Source organism: Anser brachyrhynchus, assembly GCF_964034855.1.
Source record: "Anser brachyrhynchus genome assembly, chromosome: 14".
Taxonomy (NCBI): Eukaryota; Metazoa; Chordata; class Aves; order Anseriformes; family Anatidae; genus Anser; species Anser brachyrhynchus.
The window spans coordinates 10,136,632-10,156,035 of NC_137709.1; the positions used below are offsets into that span (position 1 = coordinate 10,136,632).

Genomic DNA, 19,404 nt, shown 5'->3' on the forward strand with positions numbered 1-19,404 from the left:
TTCTTTTTATTTTTTGATCCTATTCCACCACCACAAAACAATTTATTTTCTTCTTTCTGGCAGGGAGGAGTTGTCTTTCCAGTGAGGCAAAACTCCATAATTCACACAGTAATTCTGCTCGCTGCTATTAAAATAGCCACATCTTCCCAGTGGATTAAGCTGTCTTACTCACCAGACTAGCCAGTCCAGACCTCTGCCAAATGCTATATTTACATTTCCAAACTAGAATCTGTTTCTAATACATTTTTATGGGGAGTTTTGACCCCTTATATTTATTGTTAATGAGCTTTCATCTCTATAATAGCCTTTCATCCCAAAGGATCCCGAAGAGTAATTGTAATAACCTGGCATACAAAATATACACAGAAATCAATTTACCCGCCATTGAAATGTAGCCACGGCTGGAGGGGTTGAGAGCAAGCGAGTGTTCAGCAGAAACCCGCGCAGCGCTGCGGTGCTGCTTCCATCTGAGTGACAGGGTGAGCTAATTACCTGCTCTGGCTGTTGGCCAGCCGAGCAGGGTTCACCCCTAGGCTTGCAAAGCAGCTTGCTGAGAAGGTATCTGGTGACTGGTCTCAGGAGCTTGGTTTTGGGGTTATCCGAAGGCCACCTCTAGGAGTGCACTCATCCAGCAGGGAGAAGGGTACTGGTGAAGCCCCCAGCACCAGAACACGCAGAGACCCGGTGCCACCAGAGCTTTCAAGCAGTGTCCGGCAAGCTGCTGGCATTGCTGCTGGGCATCCCTCCTTTTGCCACAGCACACAGTACCTCCTGTGGCTGGGCACCCTGCCGCTGCTCAAAGCACACTCCTGCACGGCTGCACGTGGTGCTGTACAAACAGAGCTTAGCACTGAGGATGTGCTGCCCCGGGGCACAACCACCAGCCCGGGAGAGCTTCCACGAAGCTGAAGGCCATCCAAAAAGCAAGCTCAGAACCTGCTGACTCTAAGGGAGACCTGGGCCTCCTGTGACTTTCCTCCCCATGCAGCATGAGCTATGCTCTTCTTAACCCTCAGGACTGTTGGACTCTCCTTTACGATTTGCAAATGTTGGTCTACAGTAAGCACACTGATGGAAAAGGGCAGTGGAGAGGTAAATAAAGTCATCAATTCCCTTGGGGAAGCCTCAGCACAAGATTCATCTAAAACACCATTGCCCCCGAGGTGTAAATACTTTATTAATGGCTAGCTCAGCTTTCAGCATTTTTGTTACTACTCACACCCTGTGCTATCAGCAAGGGACACTACGGGGTGTCTCGTTTCCCACCCGTGCCCCTGCGCTCATGGGGGCTGTCGGCAGCAGCGAGGGAGGTGATGCACAGCCACAGCAGCCGGCTCCTGCCGCAGGCTCAGGCAATTCCGTCAGGTCAGAGCATAGCAGGGCACCAGCCGTGCCAGGATCAACTGTGTAACCTGCTGCTAAGAGGCTTTTCCATTTCCTCCTGCTACACTTTTAGCATCCATAGTCTGCCTACTGCGGGACAAAAGCCTCTTCAGCACTGATCCTGCTCAGCCTTTCCTGGTGAAGAGTGGTTCAGGCATAATGCCACTGCGTTTGTCACCTTCCGGTACTTCAGCTTGCCATAGATTATTTTCCATGATGGAGCAACCCCAAATTCATCAAATGACTTGCCAGGCACCCTCCTGAGTAAAGTAATAGTCTCAATCAAAAGGATTTTTACCTTTTTTTTTTTTTTTTGCCCCAGAAGGGCACCAGCCCAGGTCAGAAGGGTACCTGAGAGATCCCTGACTTTGCTGGGCAGTCACCCAGTGCTCCCAGTGGGATTCCAGTGACATCCCACTACAGCATTTTTTTTTAAAGAATACAAGGCAAAAGAGATGGCAGGAAAGAGCCTCCCTTCCCCCATCCTCTCCCGTAAGTCATCCTCTTGGCCTATTTTACAGGAACTGGAAATCTATTAGAGCAATAGCTTAATCCGGTTTGACTGTAATAATTAGGGTGCTTTAAAAAAACCCTGACTAATCGTATAAAATGTGATTGTAGACAGTTCAGTGCACGACCCTTACACTTATCACTTGAGGTATTATTACAAACCAGAAACAGCTGGCAAGCACAGAGGAGGAGGATAAAGTGGAAAAAAATGCACACGCGTAGGGACACGAACTGTTCCTTTTCTGATCTCAGAGCGAGGCACTGCCAGCACCTTGGGCTGTCTGTCTAACGCAGATCCACAGCATGAAGTCACCTCCAAGACCCTTGATAGATGCTTGTGTTTTTTGGAAGGGGCGCCCCCACCAGCCAGCAGGGTCCTGCGCCCGCCCCTCTCTTCGTGACACTGTTTTTCCAGGCAGTCCAAGAGGATTTGCTGTAGTGGTGGAATTATTCCCCGCAGGGCATGCTGCAGTCAGCAGATGTTCATAGCAACAATGGGCAGCTTTTCCAAAACAAGACAATCTGTATTAGTCAAGCAGGATATAGTGCTTTAGGGTCATCAGGTTACAATAGAAAAGCAATGCTGACTTCCATGTCTTGGCTGGTAGCAATCCCTTTTTCTCTTGCTCTCAACCTTTCTCAGGCTCAAACAGCCACAATTTCTTCCTTCCCCTCCTGAGCATGGGCTGAGAGCAGCTGAATTCCCATCGTGGCATCCCCACACCTTTAGTTATGCTATTTTTTCCCACATGTTGTGCCAGTAATTCTACAGGATGACTGCCTGCTCAGGATGCCCTTGTCCCTCCAGAGGAGCTCACTCATGTGCTGACACATCTTGTTCATCTCTTCCTACCACTCTGGTTACGACAAACAGAGTCCCAGCACCCATCTCCTCTCTCAGAAGAGAAATCAACTCTCCCACTCCCACTGGCCCAAACACATATTTTGGTGAAGAATTCAAAATGTCTCCATTAAAGAAAAAAAGAAAAAAAAAAAAAAAAAAAGGAGCCTCCCGCAAGCCAGAGACAACCAGGGAACATCTATAGAGAAGACTCTATAAGATATTTTGAGGAGCTGAGTTCACTGCAGCAATCTGGTATAAGGGAGGGGATTGCCCAAAGGAATTAGGATTTGACTTGTCTTGGCCACCACATAAATGCTGGGAGATGCACAGAAAAGTCTCTCTTTAGTCCGCTCCATTAAGAGCTGAGATGGAGCCCCAGTCCAGACAGTAGCTTGCAAAAATGTGGCTCTGTAGAGTCAGTCTGGAGCTTCAGACTTCACAGAGAGATGACAGCCATATGAGACTGCACTATCACCAACACGAAACTTTAATCAGCACTGAAAACACATGATCAACCTTGAAGGAGGCTTTTAAAGACTGAAATAAGTAAAAGATGTGCTACGATTTCAATTTAGCATCTCCCTCTCTCTGTTACTGTGATTAAAATCCATGGTTGATCTTGGAAGCTCTACAGCAGATTGTACAAAAACCATAATAACATTTGCAGTCATGGAACTTGCAGCTGGAGTTGAGTTGTTTGTTTTCTTTCGCTCTCCCATGAGTCTTCCTCAGTCTTTTTTTTTTTTTCACTTTGCTCCACATAGATTTTGATCTTTCCTTTATTAAATAGAAATAGCTATTCCCACTGACTCACTTATCTAATAATAGCTAGACCCTTTTAATTCAAATGATTTGAATCCTTTGAGGTTTTTTTTTATTATTTTTTTTAAAGTAAACATACGGTTAGGGTATTACTGGGAGAGTGGCAGTAGAAATACCATGGTCAAATTATCTTGTGACTCAATTCTGCAGAGCACACTGAATCCTTTTTAATACATTTCACAAGTACTCAGTAGTGACCTCTAACACCAGAGTGGTTTCTCTCCTGCAGTAGCTCAGTTTCACAACTCTGAACACACTTTTTTTTTTTTTAAGGAAAGCCATCCAAAGATTTTTATAAAACATTCTTTAGCCTTTGGGAATGAGCCAATTTAATGCCAGGGTATCATTCCATTTCAAAGAGCTGAAGGATTTGAGGAAACACAATCTGCTTTCTGAACAATGTGAGATGAATACAGTTGTGGTTTCATTAGAAGCCAGACTGCAGAGTTTGGATATAGAGCTCAACTTTTCCAAAGTTCAGCAGCAGCTCTTGGTTTGTCAGCTGTACTTTCCTGCAGCGCTCTTTCTGTGTCAGCCCTCCTTTCTAAGCCTGCTCCAGCAGGACAGGATACTTGCCTCAGGAGTAGATGACAAAGGAGACATTGCTGCTAGCCAAAATTTCTATCAGTCAGTCATTGGCCTTAAAACAGGGGAGGAGGAGAGGTCCCTCCATAAAGTCAGGAATCACCAATCAAAAGCATTAGCCCTTATTTTCAGCTATTTTATCACTGTGTTTGAGAGGATGCTGGAGAAAAGATTAAAGTTGCTCTTAAGACAAGATGATGCCTTGGCTACATCCTTACTCTGAGGCCATCAGAACCCATCCGGTCTTTTCTCAAGGTCACAGGACAGTCCAGAAATGTGCCCTGCTCCACAAGGACCCACGGAGAATCATTTTTGCACCCATTACATTTCTTCTCCATCACCCCGCCTGCACTGCCACATTTCCAAGCGAGTGCTGACATTCTGATAGGAATACCACAAAATAGCACATCATGGTGCAAGCTGAAGAAAAGTATTTTTGCCTAGTTTTCATGTTAAAATTTTAGGGAAAAGCAAAATAGGCTTCTAAGAGAGTCATGGATCCAGGAGTTGTGGTTAGGCAACACGCTCTGTGCTCTGCCTGCTTTGAAGATCAGCTTGGTTTTAAGTGCAATTTTTCTGTTTTCAATTAAAAAATGGGCAGGGGTGTAGAGAATAACCCCCCAGTGATTAAAGCAGAAAACAGAAAGCTCTGAAGATGCCTCCTGAAAGCCAGAGCCATCTCATGCCCCACACAATGGCGCAGTCTCTGCTGCAGCCACGTTCTGCAGCTCCAGACACTCACCCGCCACCGCCACCACTGCCACGTCCCGGCACGTCACCAAAGAAACCTGCCCAAGCCACAGAGACACTCGGTCACATCTAGCTTTATTTTAATCCCGTCAGAAAAGTTCAAGAATTACACCAAAAAATACTTCAGTCTCTGCTACCTACTGACAAAAAATACACCACAAAATTATAAACTGTTCAGTGGTTTGCTGGAGTTCTGATTTTTGCTGGAGGGAGTGGTTTGTACATTTTGGGTAAGAAATGAATTTACAGGTGGAAGGAGAAGGAAGGATAGGAAATCAGACAATGGCATTTGGCACTACATTTTTAGCTATGCTATACAGTTATTTATCATGATGCCTGTAAGGACTGAGGAGTTCTGCCCTCATTTACACCCTCTAGTGTCTATGTATGCAAAATGAAGGACAAAACTGCCCAATGCGGGGGAAGAAGGGGTCAGTTCCTAATTTCCATCCCAGTCTAGCCACAAATCTGAAAAAGCAGCCTTAGTACAATGTGAATCTTGCCCTCCATGTGTGCTCTGATCCTGCTGCTCAGCCTCTCCCTGCCTGCACTACTGAGCAGCAGAACCACCTTGCAGAAATGGGCCAAGCAAAGGCTCTAAAAAACAGAGAATCCTTTTTTTAAATTTTTTAATCCCATCAGTCTGTTCTAGTTGTACATGCCATTTGTGAGGAGAGGATGTTTCACACTGGCCAGGATTGGACTAAGCTTGGGGTCTGGTCTGTGTATGCAAGCAGAGATTTGATGGGACGCTTGTAATCTGAGAGTACACTATGGCCACCCCTCTCTGATTATCTGGAATGAAACTCTATGCTGACATATCTGAAGCTGAAGGAGGGAAGCTGGAGCATCCCATTTCATGGGTGAGAGGAAAATTAGGGGCTGAGAAGTTAGAGGTTTAATGCTGTTTTATACTATCACCACTCTTGAAAGGCTCTACATGTTACAATGGCATTTCTTTGTCTCATGGTGACCCTCTGGAGGGAAGCCTCATGTAACTTACCAAAGGTCATGCAGGAAAGCCAAGCCAGAAGCAGAAATGAAGTCATCTCCTAACTCCTACCTCTAAGCTCAGAAGTATACCCATGATTTCTCTACAGCAGTTTTCATCCTGCTCCATATCCACACTCCAGCCAGGATTTCAGCCTCAGATCCCAGCCAAGATCACCAGCACAGTGCAGCTCTCTACAAATACCGAGATCTGCCTGGATTTGCTTAGGCCACTGTGCAGGGGTGTGTGCCTATGTCTTTGCATGTGTGTATGTGTGAGGGAGGAGGGGGGGATGCTTGCATTTATCAGCAAATGCACACTGATACTAGATTGGATTTGACAGCAAAATATCCCCCCTTTGGCAAGCTAAACAACACTGCAGTGTCTAACAGGTTCTCTCTACCCTGTCTCTCAAAAGGATTTCAGCTTATTTTTCAGCATCTTAAGTCTGTGCCACAGCTCTCCAGCAATGATGAAACTTTGCAGGATTCTCTTTGCTGCTTTTATCCTCTCTGGCTGTTTATCTAATTTGCTTTTTTTGTTTTTTAATTTCTTTTTCTAACAAATAGTTAAGCAATGATTTAAAAATATTTTTACATCGTAAGGTACAGTCAACATCAAACATGCCTTTGTACAAGAGCTCGACTCGGTTACAAATCAACGAGAACAATGCACGAAAAGAAATATCCATTAAGATGACTCCTGCACTTGGGTTCTATTTATTCCCACCGTGCTGTTAGCACAGCACCCTCTCTCAACTAGAGCAATGCAGTATAGACATGGTGTTGTCCCCCCACCCTCCCACTTTGCCCATCACCACTCGTTAACTTTAATGACCTTCTGTCTTGGCAGCCTTGGCTTCATGGTTTACCGACCCTGAAGACAGCCAAGGCGATACAGCCCGGGAGCTGGTCTGCTTGGCCATGCTGTAGTGGCTGATGACAGTGTAGAACCTGCCCCGGGAGTTGGAATCCTGTGCGGAGTAGTACGCGTCCAGCGAGGCCGGGATGCACCGCTTATGCTGGAAAAGGGGAGAAAGCAAGAGAAGTAAAGTAGGGTCCCACCAGCCTGAGGTTCTCCCTTTAAAAATCTCTGGGTTAGGTGTTTGCATGTATGATGTTTGACTCATATGCCTCAGCGAGAGCATCTGCTGCGCAGCCCCTACTGCCTTCCACCAGCCACGTGGGAATGCACAAAGTTTAGACTCAGGCAGCAGCTTTCCAAACCTGTTGCTATTGGCAACCCTGATTGCAGGCTGATTTCATTGCTGGATTGGAAACGAAGACTGTAAAATAAAGATCTGAGGGGTTTGGTATGTTACTGGCACATACAGAGATCAAGGCCCCTTGCTGGTGTCCTAGTGGAGTACATGGGGCAGCTCCTTCCCTGTGCTGGACTGAAAGCTCCATAGAGTGAAGTCCAGAATTAATCCCCAACCAGGCAGAGGACTGACAGAGGCTGCTCTGTTACTGTGTGTTATCCCTGACCTGTAGGACGACCACCTTGGATGGGGATGGTAGGAAGCACAGCCCAACTGGCCAGCCCTTGTCAGAGCTTCTCGTCTGTGCAGACACTGCCAATGCATCTCCTCTGCGCTACTGTGGGCACTTGTGTGCTAAGAACTGCACAGAGAAAATAATTCATTTTGCAACAGCTGTAAAAGAGCAATGAAATAGTAAAAATGCTGGACAGGTTGGTATTCACCAGATTCAAAGTAGCACCAATGACATAAAGGGCCTCAGGTATGATTATTATTAAATGATGAGGCTCCTCAACTCCCACATCAATGTGACTAGCTGAAATCTGAGTTCAAAGCCTTTTATCTTTTTAGAAGTTCAGGTTTGGATCTGTTTCTGAAATTCATGTCTGAGTCCCAACTTCGCTTTTATATAACCTAAGAGAATATTTCACAACGACTAACACACAAACATGCTTACTCTATTTTCCAGCTCGCAGAATAACCTCGGTGTGGTCAAGACTCCTACGTGTTTATGAGTTTATTTGCAGCAAAGAGTCATTGAACTGTTTTGCAAAAGTTTTTTTTGTGTTTTTTTTTTGTTGTTGTTTTTTAAATCTCAACAGAGTAGACAAATAGTTCTCTGCAAATATTTGATACAAAACCACTGGGCAGCAGGTTTTTAGCAATTAGGTTACATGGTTTTGTTCTTGATGGACCTCAAAAGCACATCAGAAAATGAACCCCATAGGCAAATTTGGATTTCTTTGACAAAGGACACATGTGCCAGCACTCTGGGAGTTTGCTTTGCATTAAAATGTACAACAGTAAACCTCAGTCGCTTAAATGTGTGGGAAGAAAGCACAGGATTCCATCTGCAATAAATCCATTCACAAATATGAAGGATTGTTCCTGAACATCTGTCTGTAGTGTTCACCAAATGCTAATCCCAACAATTACAGTGTAACAGTAGCTGATGGAGGCAGATGCAAGTCCAAATTTCCCATAACACTTTTCCCATTTCAACACATTCTTGCCAAATGTTCTGTTTGGCCTGGTCAAAAAAGCAGACTAGACTGTAACCATGTAGTCAATTAGAGTATATCATTATCTCAGGCAATTCATCCATCTGAAGTTTCTTACCTTATAAACAAATCCATCTGGGCAACTGTGGTCGTAAGTAAAGGCTTTGTATACCACAAGAAACACTATGCAGGCAAGGAATGCAAGAGCCAGACTTATGAGAATAGTGACCTACAAAAGAGGGATAATGTTACTCTACATATGTTAAAATGGCATATGAGCAACCTCGTAATTAAATGACTTATAGTAACATCCATCCTAACAGACTGCAGTCTTCACTCCACTGTGCAGTACTTAACTAAGCATGGTAATTGAATGAATGCTAGATCTAATAGCCCCGAATTGTCACATCATTTCTATCCCCCTACAGACCTTCAGGAGTGCACGTTCCTGTGTTTAACCCACTGCAATAGATTCTCCTATGGCATTTGGTCTTCTCAGAGACTTTGTGTTCCCATGCTCTCAACTGAGATCTCTGCTGGCTCAGCAGGATTCACCAGCAGCCAGAGACTCCACATTTAGGCCTGATCTGTGTGATAAGCTGCTTTACAGCCATGGCAAGAAATGCTTTTCTGATAGCAGATGGAGGTAGGAAGAAGGAAGCCTCTGTAGAACATGTCCCTTTGTGCTACCTGGGTGACGCTTCAAGGCTAAATTGCACCTCGAGTAGCTTACAGAAGGGAATCCTTCTCAATCTATCAAAGCTGTAAAAGGAGAACAGCCAACCACTGACAAAGGCCAGCATGTATGTCCCACCGCGTGTCCAAGAGCAGGCACGCAGGCATTGTGGCCGCTGTCTCTGTAAGCATTCCAGATCTCAGTGCTGGAGTTACCGGACACAAACAGGCCCAAGTACTCCCTCTCCTCACTCCCAAGCAGGCTGCACCATTCTGTTTCTTTGTTGCAGCTCCCTTCTTCCAGCTCTTCCAGGTCCCTCATGGATTGTTCACTTAACAGCTAGTTTGCTGTCCCCATTCAGATGTCTGGATTGAAACCCTGACCCTTGGTTGTAGCTGAGCTAAAACTTGTGTCCTCCCTCAGGACTGAGTAAGAATCCCAAATGCACTCTTGTTCATCTAGGAAGAGGTTCAAGTTCATAATCATCCCATCAGGGAAGTTGCACTTGGGTGTATATTTTGGTTTGAACACCTGGATGAGTACCAGCCCCATCTCCATTCTTTCCTTCCTCAAAGCTTTCTTGGTTCCAGCTGGTAATTCAGCAAATGCCATGTAAAAGGCTCTGGACTTTTACTGCTTAAATTACAGCAACCCATCCTGTTGAGACTGCTGTCTCACACTGATCCGGATTGGCACGAAAAAATCATAATCCCTGGGGCTTCAGTGTTACCATGCAAACTGGGGCTCATAATCAAATGAACTCACTTACTGAGATGATGAGGGTGGGAACAGCAATAGAGGATCATTTAAGACTGCTGCACAGCCAGCAGCGTGGGCAGTGAGCAGAGGCAGCTCAGCAGCTTCCCCCGGCTCGCAGGCACTGCACACCAGCAGCCAGGATCGTACAGGAGGTTTGCCTGCACGGAGAAGGTGCCGCAATGTCCCCGTGTCTATGAGCCTGTGTGGGAGCTTTCGCTGAGGAAATTGCTACAGCAAAATACCGAGGCATGGATTTACAGGAGGGACCGGGATTAATGAGGCTTTTGCCTACCCCTAGCTTCAATCTGTGTGCCCCTGAACCCCACTTTTGCACCACAGCACCAGCAGCTGAGCCGAGGGCTGCAAATTCTCCTTCGTCACATCAAAACCGGTCCACTTGGAGAACCACAACAGTAGGACCAGGAAGGGACTGCCTGCTTACCACTGGCTAACACCCCTGCCTGCAGGCACGTTCCCACCGTACCATGCATCTGCTTATCCTCATAACCAAAACAGACCTCCAAAGTATGCCCTCTCCTCAATATCATGGCTGCCTCCACCTGTATGAAAGACGATCATTATCACTTACTGCCCTAGCAAGGAAAAGCAACGCTTTTTTCATTTCTATCTAGTTATTCAGCTATTGTTCCACCCTACCTCTTTTTGTTGTTAAAATTATGTCACAATTATCTTTATTTTCTTATACAGGTGTCCAAGGAAATTCAATAGTAGGTACAGGCAGAAATTGTATAGGAGATTGATTTGGCCATGGTGGAAAGTGGGGAAATTCAGAGATAATTCCTGTAGTATAGTGATTAAGCTTGTCAGGAACAGCAGGTAATAAAGAATAAGCTGGACACATCTCAGAATTCATCAGTATAGTAGTACTAATATAACAACAATATTATATATCAATAAAATATATTAATTGCTTAATATTAGTTCACACTGAATTTTGCTCAAATTCTCTCCTTTGGTCATTAACATAGCTGTAATTCTGAGAACCTGTAAGATATGCAGTCCCTGCACAGACTCAAAGGGGCCACCGTAATTGCTTGCAGTGCAGGAAGGGACTTCTCTCCCTCATCCATCCTGCACTGCCTGGTGAGATGTATTCCTACGCACGTAGCACATTGGGACTATTTCTTAGAGAAGCTAAATCAACCCTAGCCAATGCTGGAAGATCCAGAACTACAATCTTGGTGTCTCTTTTAAGACCAAAAAAAAATAAAAATAAAAAGAGTGAATTTAAATCTTCATGTATGATGTCAAATCTGACCCAACACATACAGTTCAAAACTCAGGAGAGAGAGGTATGAAGATTATATCTAGCAAGAGAAATTCATAAATTCATTGTTAAGTCAGAATATCTTAGAATAAAAGTGTAAAAGGGTACGATGATTGGGTAAGACTGGGGCTAATGGGCTTTTCCAGTGGTGACCAGTTCACTGCAGCCCTGACTCTCCTTTTAGGATGACTGCCCAAATTAACCTCCTCCTTGGGGCCTAATCTGCTGCAAAATGGGTCAATTAAGCATAAGGCAGCCGTAGGAGGAGAAGCACTTACTGCTGGATCTCATCAGAAAACACGTGTAAGAGAGTCCTGGTGTGCTGAAGAGGTAGCTGGTAAAAAAGTACAGTTGTATGAATTTCAGTAGTCTGACCAAAAAAATATGGGCTCTACCTCCTCTCCAGCAAGGCACATTTGCCTGCAAGTTTGAATGGAAATATTTCAGACCAGTTTTATTGTAGCCCATGGGTTCCCAACCCAGGGAAGCCATGTCCCTTTTCATAGGAGTGAAGAGGTAGAAGCCTCAGTTGGATTCAAAGGAGGTGGAAATAGAATTTTCCATGATTTCTGCCCCCAAGAGAAGTCATACTACACCTGAAAGAAATGAAAAAATGTCACTTTGAAGAAGTATAGTCAAAAGGAGAGAATTCCTGGATTATGTATGACAACACTCAACCTTATCCAACAGCAGAGCTGCAAAAAAGATCCTTCTCCTGAAAGACCCAGCTCTGGCAGGCCAATGTGGAAGAGCATTTCCCTCTGTAAAATAAATGTCCATCAACTCTTCTCCATTTAAAAGAGGAGCATAGTAGGCCTAGTACCTCCTCTCGTAACAGTTTAAGTAGTAATGCAAAGATGACAATGACACAGGTCTCCTTTGAGGTTAGTTTGAAGGCACTAAAGCAAGACATACACCTTGGTCTACCAAAGCCAGTGTTTAGAGGGCAGTCCTGGCTACAAATTCAGCAAGTAAGAAATGCTCAGCTCTCCAGTTTGGTTTGCTGTAATTACAATGTACAGTGAATGAAGAAATCTTGCTTGGGTTAACCTGGAGAAAAAAACTTGGGCTCACATCAAAGGAAGAGACAAAGTGAGCTGAAATTACACCAAATACCACCCAGGAATGCATAGGGCATAACTCAGTGAGGAAGTACCTCTCGTTTCTGAGAAATACGAAGGTGTTCATCCTCTAGCTTTCTTTAGCAAATACAGCCTTCATCACAAGGGCTAGCAAGAGATGCACACCTGCAGGTTGCACACCCTGTGCACACAATTCCTCCTGCCCTAATGTCTGCATGGCACCTTCCTCCTCCTCCTCTTCATCACAGTTTCCTCCAAATGGGGCTGACTGCACCTAAAGAGGATGTGAAAGGGGAATGTCCCATCGGCTGTGGGATGTCTCCCTCACCCAGAACAGATCTGTCTGCCTTCCCCATGAGCTGCCACGAAAGTGGCTTTAAATGCTTCTCATTCTGAGCCAGATAAAATGGCCACGTTTTTCCTTTAGCCTTGAAAAATGGAAAGAACTGAGCTGTCTGGAGCAAGAAATAATGTCCCTTTTTTTGTTAAATCCCCTGTACACGCACAGCCTATGGAAATGACCATTAGTAATGTGATTTGACTGGTTCCTTTCATCTTGTCTGCCCACTGAGCACCTAAAAATAATAAATGCCCCTCTGCTCTGGCGCTCTGTTCCAGCAAAGTGCTGACACCCAATTCATTACCTCCCGGGAGCAGGTCCCTTCCGCTCAGCTTTCCCCTCCCTCCCGGGTGTAATTGAGCCCATTCTCACCTCCCTCCTGCCGCTTCACGCACTTGCAAAATTACAGTGTGACACAATATTACACATGATGATACATAGTGTAAAATTGCTCTAGGATGAAATGTCATGTAAGATGTTAAAACCCAGAGGAAAGGGAAGGGAAAAAAAACCACCCCCAGATATTTCGCCAAGCCAGAGCTAAGATCCACCTCTATTCCAGGGAATACTTCATTAGCATTCAAACACCAAAGAATCACAGGGCTGCAATACCTAATAAACCTACACTTTTTTTTTTTTATGAATAACATGAACCTTGGCAGTCCCTAAGCAATATAAACACTCACAGAGGGGAAATAAAATTTAGTGAGCAGATAAAACCTCGAAGTGCCGCAGGCATGAATCTGTCACGTGTGACTGCTCGAGTGGGTAGCTGGAGGGCAGGATTTGCCCACCCCTTCCCCAAAGTCATATACAGCTCCCAAAGGCTCCCTTAGGAAGGGAGTGCTGCAGAGAGAACATCACTACCACACTGAGGAACTCCCCATCCACCAGAAAACATGGAAAAAGGCTTGATCTAAGGCCCCTGACTTCGATGAAGGCTGATTTCATTTGCTCATCAAGAAGAGCGCACTTAGCTCAGTTCTTCCCCATCCTTCCATAGATGAAGTACGTACTGCATTTTCACAACAGCACAGATTAAAAAATAAATAAAAAAAAAAACACTCTCATCAAGCAACAGGACATGTTTGCCACTAGGTTTTGCTCCAGTGAGATGATAAATTGTAATGGTGTTAGCAGTGTTCCTGTCAACCTGGCTTTTCGTACTGCCCGTTGAAGTATCTCTCCTGTTCTCTTTGATTTCAGCGACTGCCCATTATTATTTTTTGCCTCAAAAATTTCCTTTTTTCCACTCTAGCTGCAGTGAAAAAGCCTCATTTAAAAGCAAACCAGAGAACAATGCCACATCCAAACAGCAGGGCATTCCTTAATAGCCACTTCCCTTCTACATTTTTATTCCATATTGTCTTCCAAATTTGTATTATTCTTAGCCAAAAAAAATATCCATTCTGTGGCCTTAGTTTGCAGAGAGGATACGCACCCTTCATTCCCTATGGGAATCAACAAGATCAAAGAGCAGCAGGTCCCTCCAAAACCCAAGCCTTAAGGGCTTTGACTTGCACAGGGGGGTTTGCCAGCCCTACTGGTGACCTGCTGAGCCACCGAGCCCGCAGAGAGCCACACACTGGCATTGGGCTGGTACTGACTGCCACGCAGACCAGTGAGGAGCCTTGAGTCCTGGGAAATCTACATCCTCTGGACATACCGGGGAAAAATAAAAAAAAAAAAAAGGAAGCAGAGAAAGGCAGATCCTGAGCTGAGGCTGATGGGGTTACTACTGCATAGAGCAGATATTCATAAGGAACATTTTTCAGGCAGTGCAGGTGGGGGAAGGGGCTGTCAGCAGATGGCAGCTCCCTCAAATTTATGCACTGTTTGAACTGAGTTGACAAATATTTTTTTTCCCAGTGGGGACTGGATGCAGACTGCTCTCTGTTAGTATTCAGCATCCAACCTGTGCTGGTGAGTTGCGGGGGTGTGGGTTTTTTTTCCACATAAGCCACATATTACTTGCATTACCAGCTAGAGGAACATAACTTATAATCATGGCTCTGGTGTCAGGGCTTCTCATTCCACCTTTTTTTTTTTTTTTTTTCCCCACAGGCTCTGCTGATGATGTCACACCCTGTGAGGACTCAGCATAAAGGTAGTAAAAAAAATAAAATAAAAAATAAAAAAATGGTTAGGGAGAGAAAAGAACATGAGCATTCAAATGCAAGCCATCTCACAATGAGACACAGAAAATTATGTTCTACAAAACTGTCCTACTGAGGAAAGAAAGGTCTGTTTTTTCTAATTCAAAACACAGTCATAATTAATCTAAAAGATTTGCTCTGTACAATATGGTCAGCAGAGGGAGCTCAGTAAGATTCCAGAAAGATTAGGCATTTATATGGAGATCCTCCACATGGCTTAAGCTAGGGCTCAATAAAACAAAAGGAACAGCCCCACCAAGTTCCCAAATTTGATAAATTGAACCAGTCAGTCAGATCTAGACCCACAAAAGCAGCTGAATGTCTAAATCTCCTTTATTTTCCTACACTGCAGTAGTAATTCGGCACCATCTGTAGGTGTCTTCAGAGGGGTAAGAAATGGTCCATTCTGGGCTTTCCTACATTGCTCTGACATTTCTGGTTCTGGGTCACTAAACTGGGTTTCCAACTCAGAAGGGCAGCTCGTCTAGTACAGCCCTGCAATTCCAGTGCTCCAACACTAAGGCTCAGTCCTATCACAGCCCGTGCTCAGGCAGCAGCCTTGTCATCTGCTGCCTGAAATCCATTCTGAAGATCACTGTGCTGCCATTTCTCTGGGGGGAAAACAGGTGCACCGAGTCCAGCTTTGGAGGAACTCAGCAAGAACCTCCTGCTGTTTGCACAAGCCTCAGGTGTCCAGGTGTTTAAATCCATCCTCCATTTGTCACAAAAATGGAGCAGCTCTCAGAATGCAAACAGACAACATGATCTCTATCAATCTGTCTGAAGAAAGCTGCAGAAAATCTCTCCAGTGCTCATGCAATTGGTGTATGAGGTTAGAGAGCACAGCTTTTCATCCACTTGGATAGGACTTGGATATCATCAAACATGATATCTGTTTTTTTCTAAACCTGGCACATAGCTGTTTGACTCTGGATACCTTTCCCACTGCCCAGAGCACTCAATATATATGCTTATATATGCTTAAGACAGCAGCCAGGAAGAAGCCACAGCCAGGAAAAGCACTGCTATCTACAGAACTGTCCAGACAAGCAGCACCCAGAGAAGAGTTAATGCTCTCAGAGTGCACAGAGTGGTGTGCTACTGTCAAGAAGATCTGAGCTTAATTCCTGGGTAAAGATTATTTACCATGGAAAAATCCCTGGAAATTCTCCACTGTTTTCCTAATCTTATCAGCTGTGATGGAAATAGGGGACCTCGGGAGCCAGATGCCTCTGTCCATTCCTGCACTGCAGTCTCACTGTCTTTGCAGTCAAGTTTGTCCGGAAACGATGCCACTGCAGATGCCATGTCTGGTTCTCCAGGATACACTCAGTGTTGCTGGGTATTGGGAAATTTCATGACCTTTAATAGGCAATTCAGCTGAAGAAATTCTGTTGTTTTTATTTTTTTTTCTTTGTAAAGTAATTTTGCCTCTGAATGAGGCAAAATTTGTTGTAAACAAAAATGGCAGAAATTCCATCAAGATTATTTTCATACGAGGGTGTAAGAGCTATGCTTGGAAAAGCTATAAGGCTCTTTCAGTAGTTTATGCTAATGCCATTCCACCTGGAAATCTCTCAACCCATTGACAACCTAGTTAACAACCTAGAATAAAATCGCAAAATCATCAATCAATTTGCCAGTGAGCCAGTCCCAGAGCTCCTGCTGCTCAGTAGAAATTTTTGAGCTCCAAGGGCATCTCACTACACTATCATATGCTCATGATCTCGTTATAACAATTTATGCCTGACAGTGAAAAATTTAGGAGAGCAACTTTTTTCCCTTCATTCTATAACTTCTTCTATCCGATAATTAGATATAAGATTGACAACATTAAATCTTGACATGAAAGCTACACCTAAAGTGAAAGACTCTGGAGCACGTCCCAGCTCCAGATTCAGATGTCTATCCTGGCTGCCTCCCACCTGTAAGTCTAGATGAAATTCAAATATGAACCATCCCAAAATCTGAATCCTGTAAGAAAAAACAAACATAGGCACAGAGGGAGCCACTAGGTGACAGGTTACTCAGATGGACCCCAAGAAGAGTTTCTCCACTGTCTAGACTCAGCCAAGGCAGTGTAGGGCACTGCACCCCATTATACAGACTGATCTGCTCTGCCGGTAAAACTCATTTGGCTACACTTCTTCGAAAACGGCATTTCAGTCTTGATTTATAACAACCTTTTTGTAATAAGTTGCTGGTTTTGCTGATTTTCTGAGAACAGCTTAACTTCTGAATTCTGAAAGGCTAAGAGGAAAAAATGTGGCACAATTGGGTCTTTATTTGCCTGGTGCTGTTCAAGAAGATGTAGGATTTGTCCTTCATTATAACAGCACAGCTTTATTCCGGATGGTGTCCAGATTCTCAAGTAGCCTTTAAGAGATGCTTTGTCAAAACTATGGGAAAATACTCCTTCATGCTACATGGCTTTTTACATGAAGCTTTGGGGTTTGGATTTTTACACCTGTATCTTAGAATCCATGACCATAAAACAACTTGGCCCCAATTCTCCTAAGACCACTGAACACCAGCCAGGAGGATGTTATAAGCTTGGGGTGCAAAACCATCTCACATCTGTTCCATTATTTTATGGGTTTCCTTCAGTCCACACAGCCCAACAATCAAAATACAAAGGATTTACAGGGAAAGGACATAGAAAAGACAGGGTCATCTCTCCAACTACCCTAAGCTCCAAAGGCATCCACTTGAAAAATCATTAGTTATCTCCAAGCCAGTTTGCTATCTCCACCATGTCCTTTTTGGCTCTACCCATTTTTCCATACACCACTCCACCACATCCCCTCCTGTGAACCTCTTCATGTTTGCAAATCTTTAAAAGAAGCATCTATCTGCTGAGATGGCTAGGTACCCACCAGCAATTCCTCTGCTCTGTGCCTTGTAAAGCTGTGAGTGCAGCACGAGTGTGGAACAAGAACACCATGTTTCTAAGCAATTTGTCAAATAATTAAATTATGTGCACAATAACTAGCTGGCTCAATTATATTAGCCAGTCTCCATCATGTAATATAATTTCTAGTGGCTGTTTAGGCACTAATAGCCTCAGATCTTTTTAACTGTGCCTGGTGCCAGCTGCGGTCTGCATGATGCCTTTCTGTGCCAAGTTAAACCCCTTGAATGGAAAATTCATGGCTCAGTTTACAAGCCCCTGTTCCTTATGGAAGCTCTGAAATGCCATTTTCAATGAGGATGCTTCAACTGTTGAATATTAGTGAATTTCCACTTAGGTAAATAAAAAGCTCCATTTGTTTTGCTTTTTCTTTTCTGCCATTTACTGCCATTAAAAATGTTTCATCTGTTACCTTAATATAAGTTCATTGGAAGACAAACCAAACAGGGTTTTTTGCCAACAAGAACTTTCCAACATGTCCCATGTTACACATGACACACAGATTTTTAGCATTCAAACCATGTTCTGTGTGCAGAAGACTGGATGACTTCTTCATGAGCCGCAGTGGTGCAAACAAAGTCATATTTTGAGCTCTTTCTGTTAAAATGTAAAGCCCTTCTCCTTACAGCAGGAGAAGCACAGTCCTTTATGCTCAGAATAGACTGGTATATTGAGATGCTATACAATTGCTTTTGGGAACACCAAATAAATACATGGTCTTTTGGGCAGAACATAAAGGTGTTAAAATGTCTTTTTTCCCTCCCCCTACAAGATTTTTTTTCCCTTTTTCAACCACATGAGCCTTCCCTTCTCATCTGTATTACTCTGATCCCTTCAGAAGAACATAACAGAGAAGCAAACACACAAAAATAAAAAAGTGGGCTGAACCACTGCTTGTAATGGTGCTTTTCTTCCCAAGCCCATGGTCCTATTCACAAAATGGTACGCCATTTCATGGAAACATGATCTGAGCAATTCTGGAAGAGGCTTCCTTTCAGATTAATAGTTTGAGATTTTATTTTTTTTCCCATTTTTAATCCAATTAATGGGATTGTAGTAGACAGCCACATCATCTCCACAGCTAGCCCCTCCACAGTGACGTACTGCAATTTCCCATTGCATTGTGCAAAGCCCTGGCTGTGACATTTCCTCCGGTCATTGCAAGGAGAACATGACAATGGATGCCTCAGCTCATCAAGAGCCCTTTTTAAATGCATTAACAGGAATACAAAATAAATCAAGTCATCAATAAAATGTCTCCTTGCCTACCCTTTGCCTGCCAAGACTCAACCTCTGAAGAGTCTCACGCATGCAAAATCTTCCCTTCTCCCTGCTTCCCTCCACTGGATTTGGCACAGGGAAAGTACTAGGAGCTCGAGTAAGAACAGGTCCAGGGATTAGCACATGGCAACAGATTTGGGAAAAGCTGGTTTTGTTCCTTGTTCCACTACCAGCTTTCTGTGAGACCTGGCACTCACTCAGGTCCAGCTCCACCGCTTGCTGGAGTACCGCTGGTACTCACAGACCCTCTACAAGATCCACCCAAAGCTGCAAGCATCTTTGTCTCCAAAACCTTGGCCTTCTCTGGGCCCCCGTCTGCAAAACCACCCAAGCACTGACACCATCCCACAGCTGAGAATTGGGCAGGCTCTAATGAAAATCTGAGGTCTGTTTCCTTTACAAAATATCCCTTTTGGGCAGGACATACAGGACAATTCTTGAAGCAAACCTTTCAGTATTGACGTATTAAGGCTAAGGCACAAAATGGTATTCCTCCAGGCACATTTTCCTGTGTATTTGCCTCTCCAATCTTTTTTCTGTATTTT

At 44.2% G+C, this 19,404-nt stretch overlaps 1 protein-coding gene across 1 annotated transcript in view; it reads right to left on the bottom strand.

Annotated features, from left to right (window-relative positions):
- Positions 1 to 4,952: 4,952 nt before the first annotated feature.
- The window catches only part of NSG2 (neuronal vesicle trafficking associated 2), a 37,905-nt gene continuing 23,453 nt past the window's right edge, over positions 4,953 to 19,404 (bottom strand). The window contains exons 4-5 of the mRNA XM_080554930.1: positions 8,485 to 8,595; positions 4,953 to 6,906 (exon numbers count right to left, since the gene is read on the bottom strand). Coding sequence (XP_080411056.1) covers positions 6,715 to 6,906; positions 8,485 to 8,595 — 303 coding nt within the window. The 3' untranslated portion in view covers positions 4,953 to 6,714. The remainder of the gene's footprint in view (positions 6,907 to 8,484; positions 8,596 to 19,404) is intronic.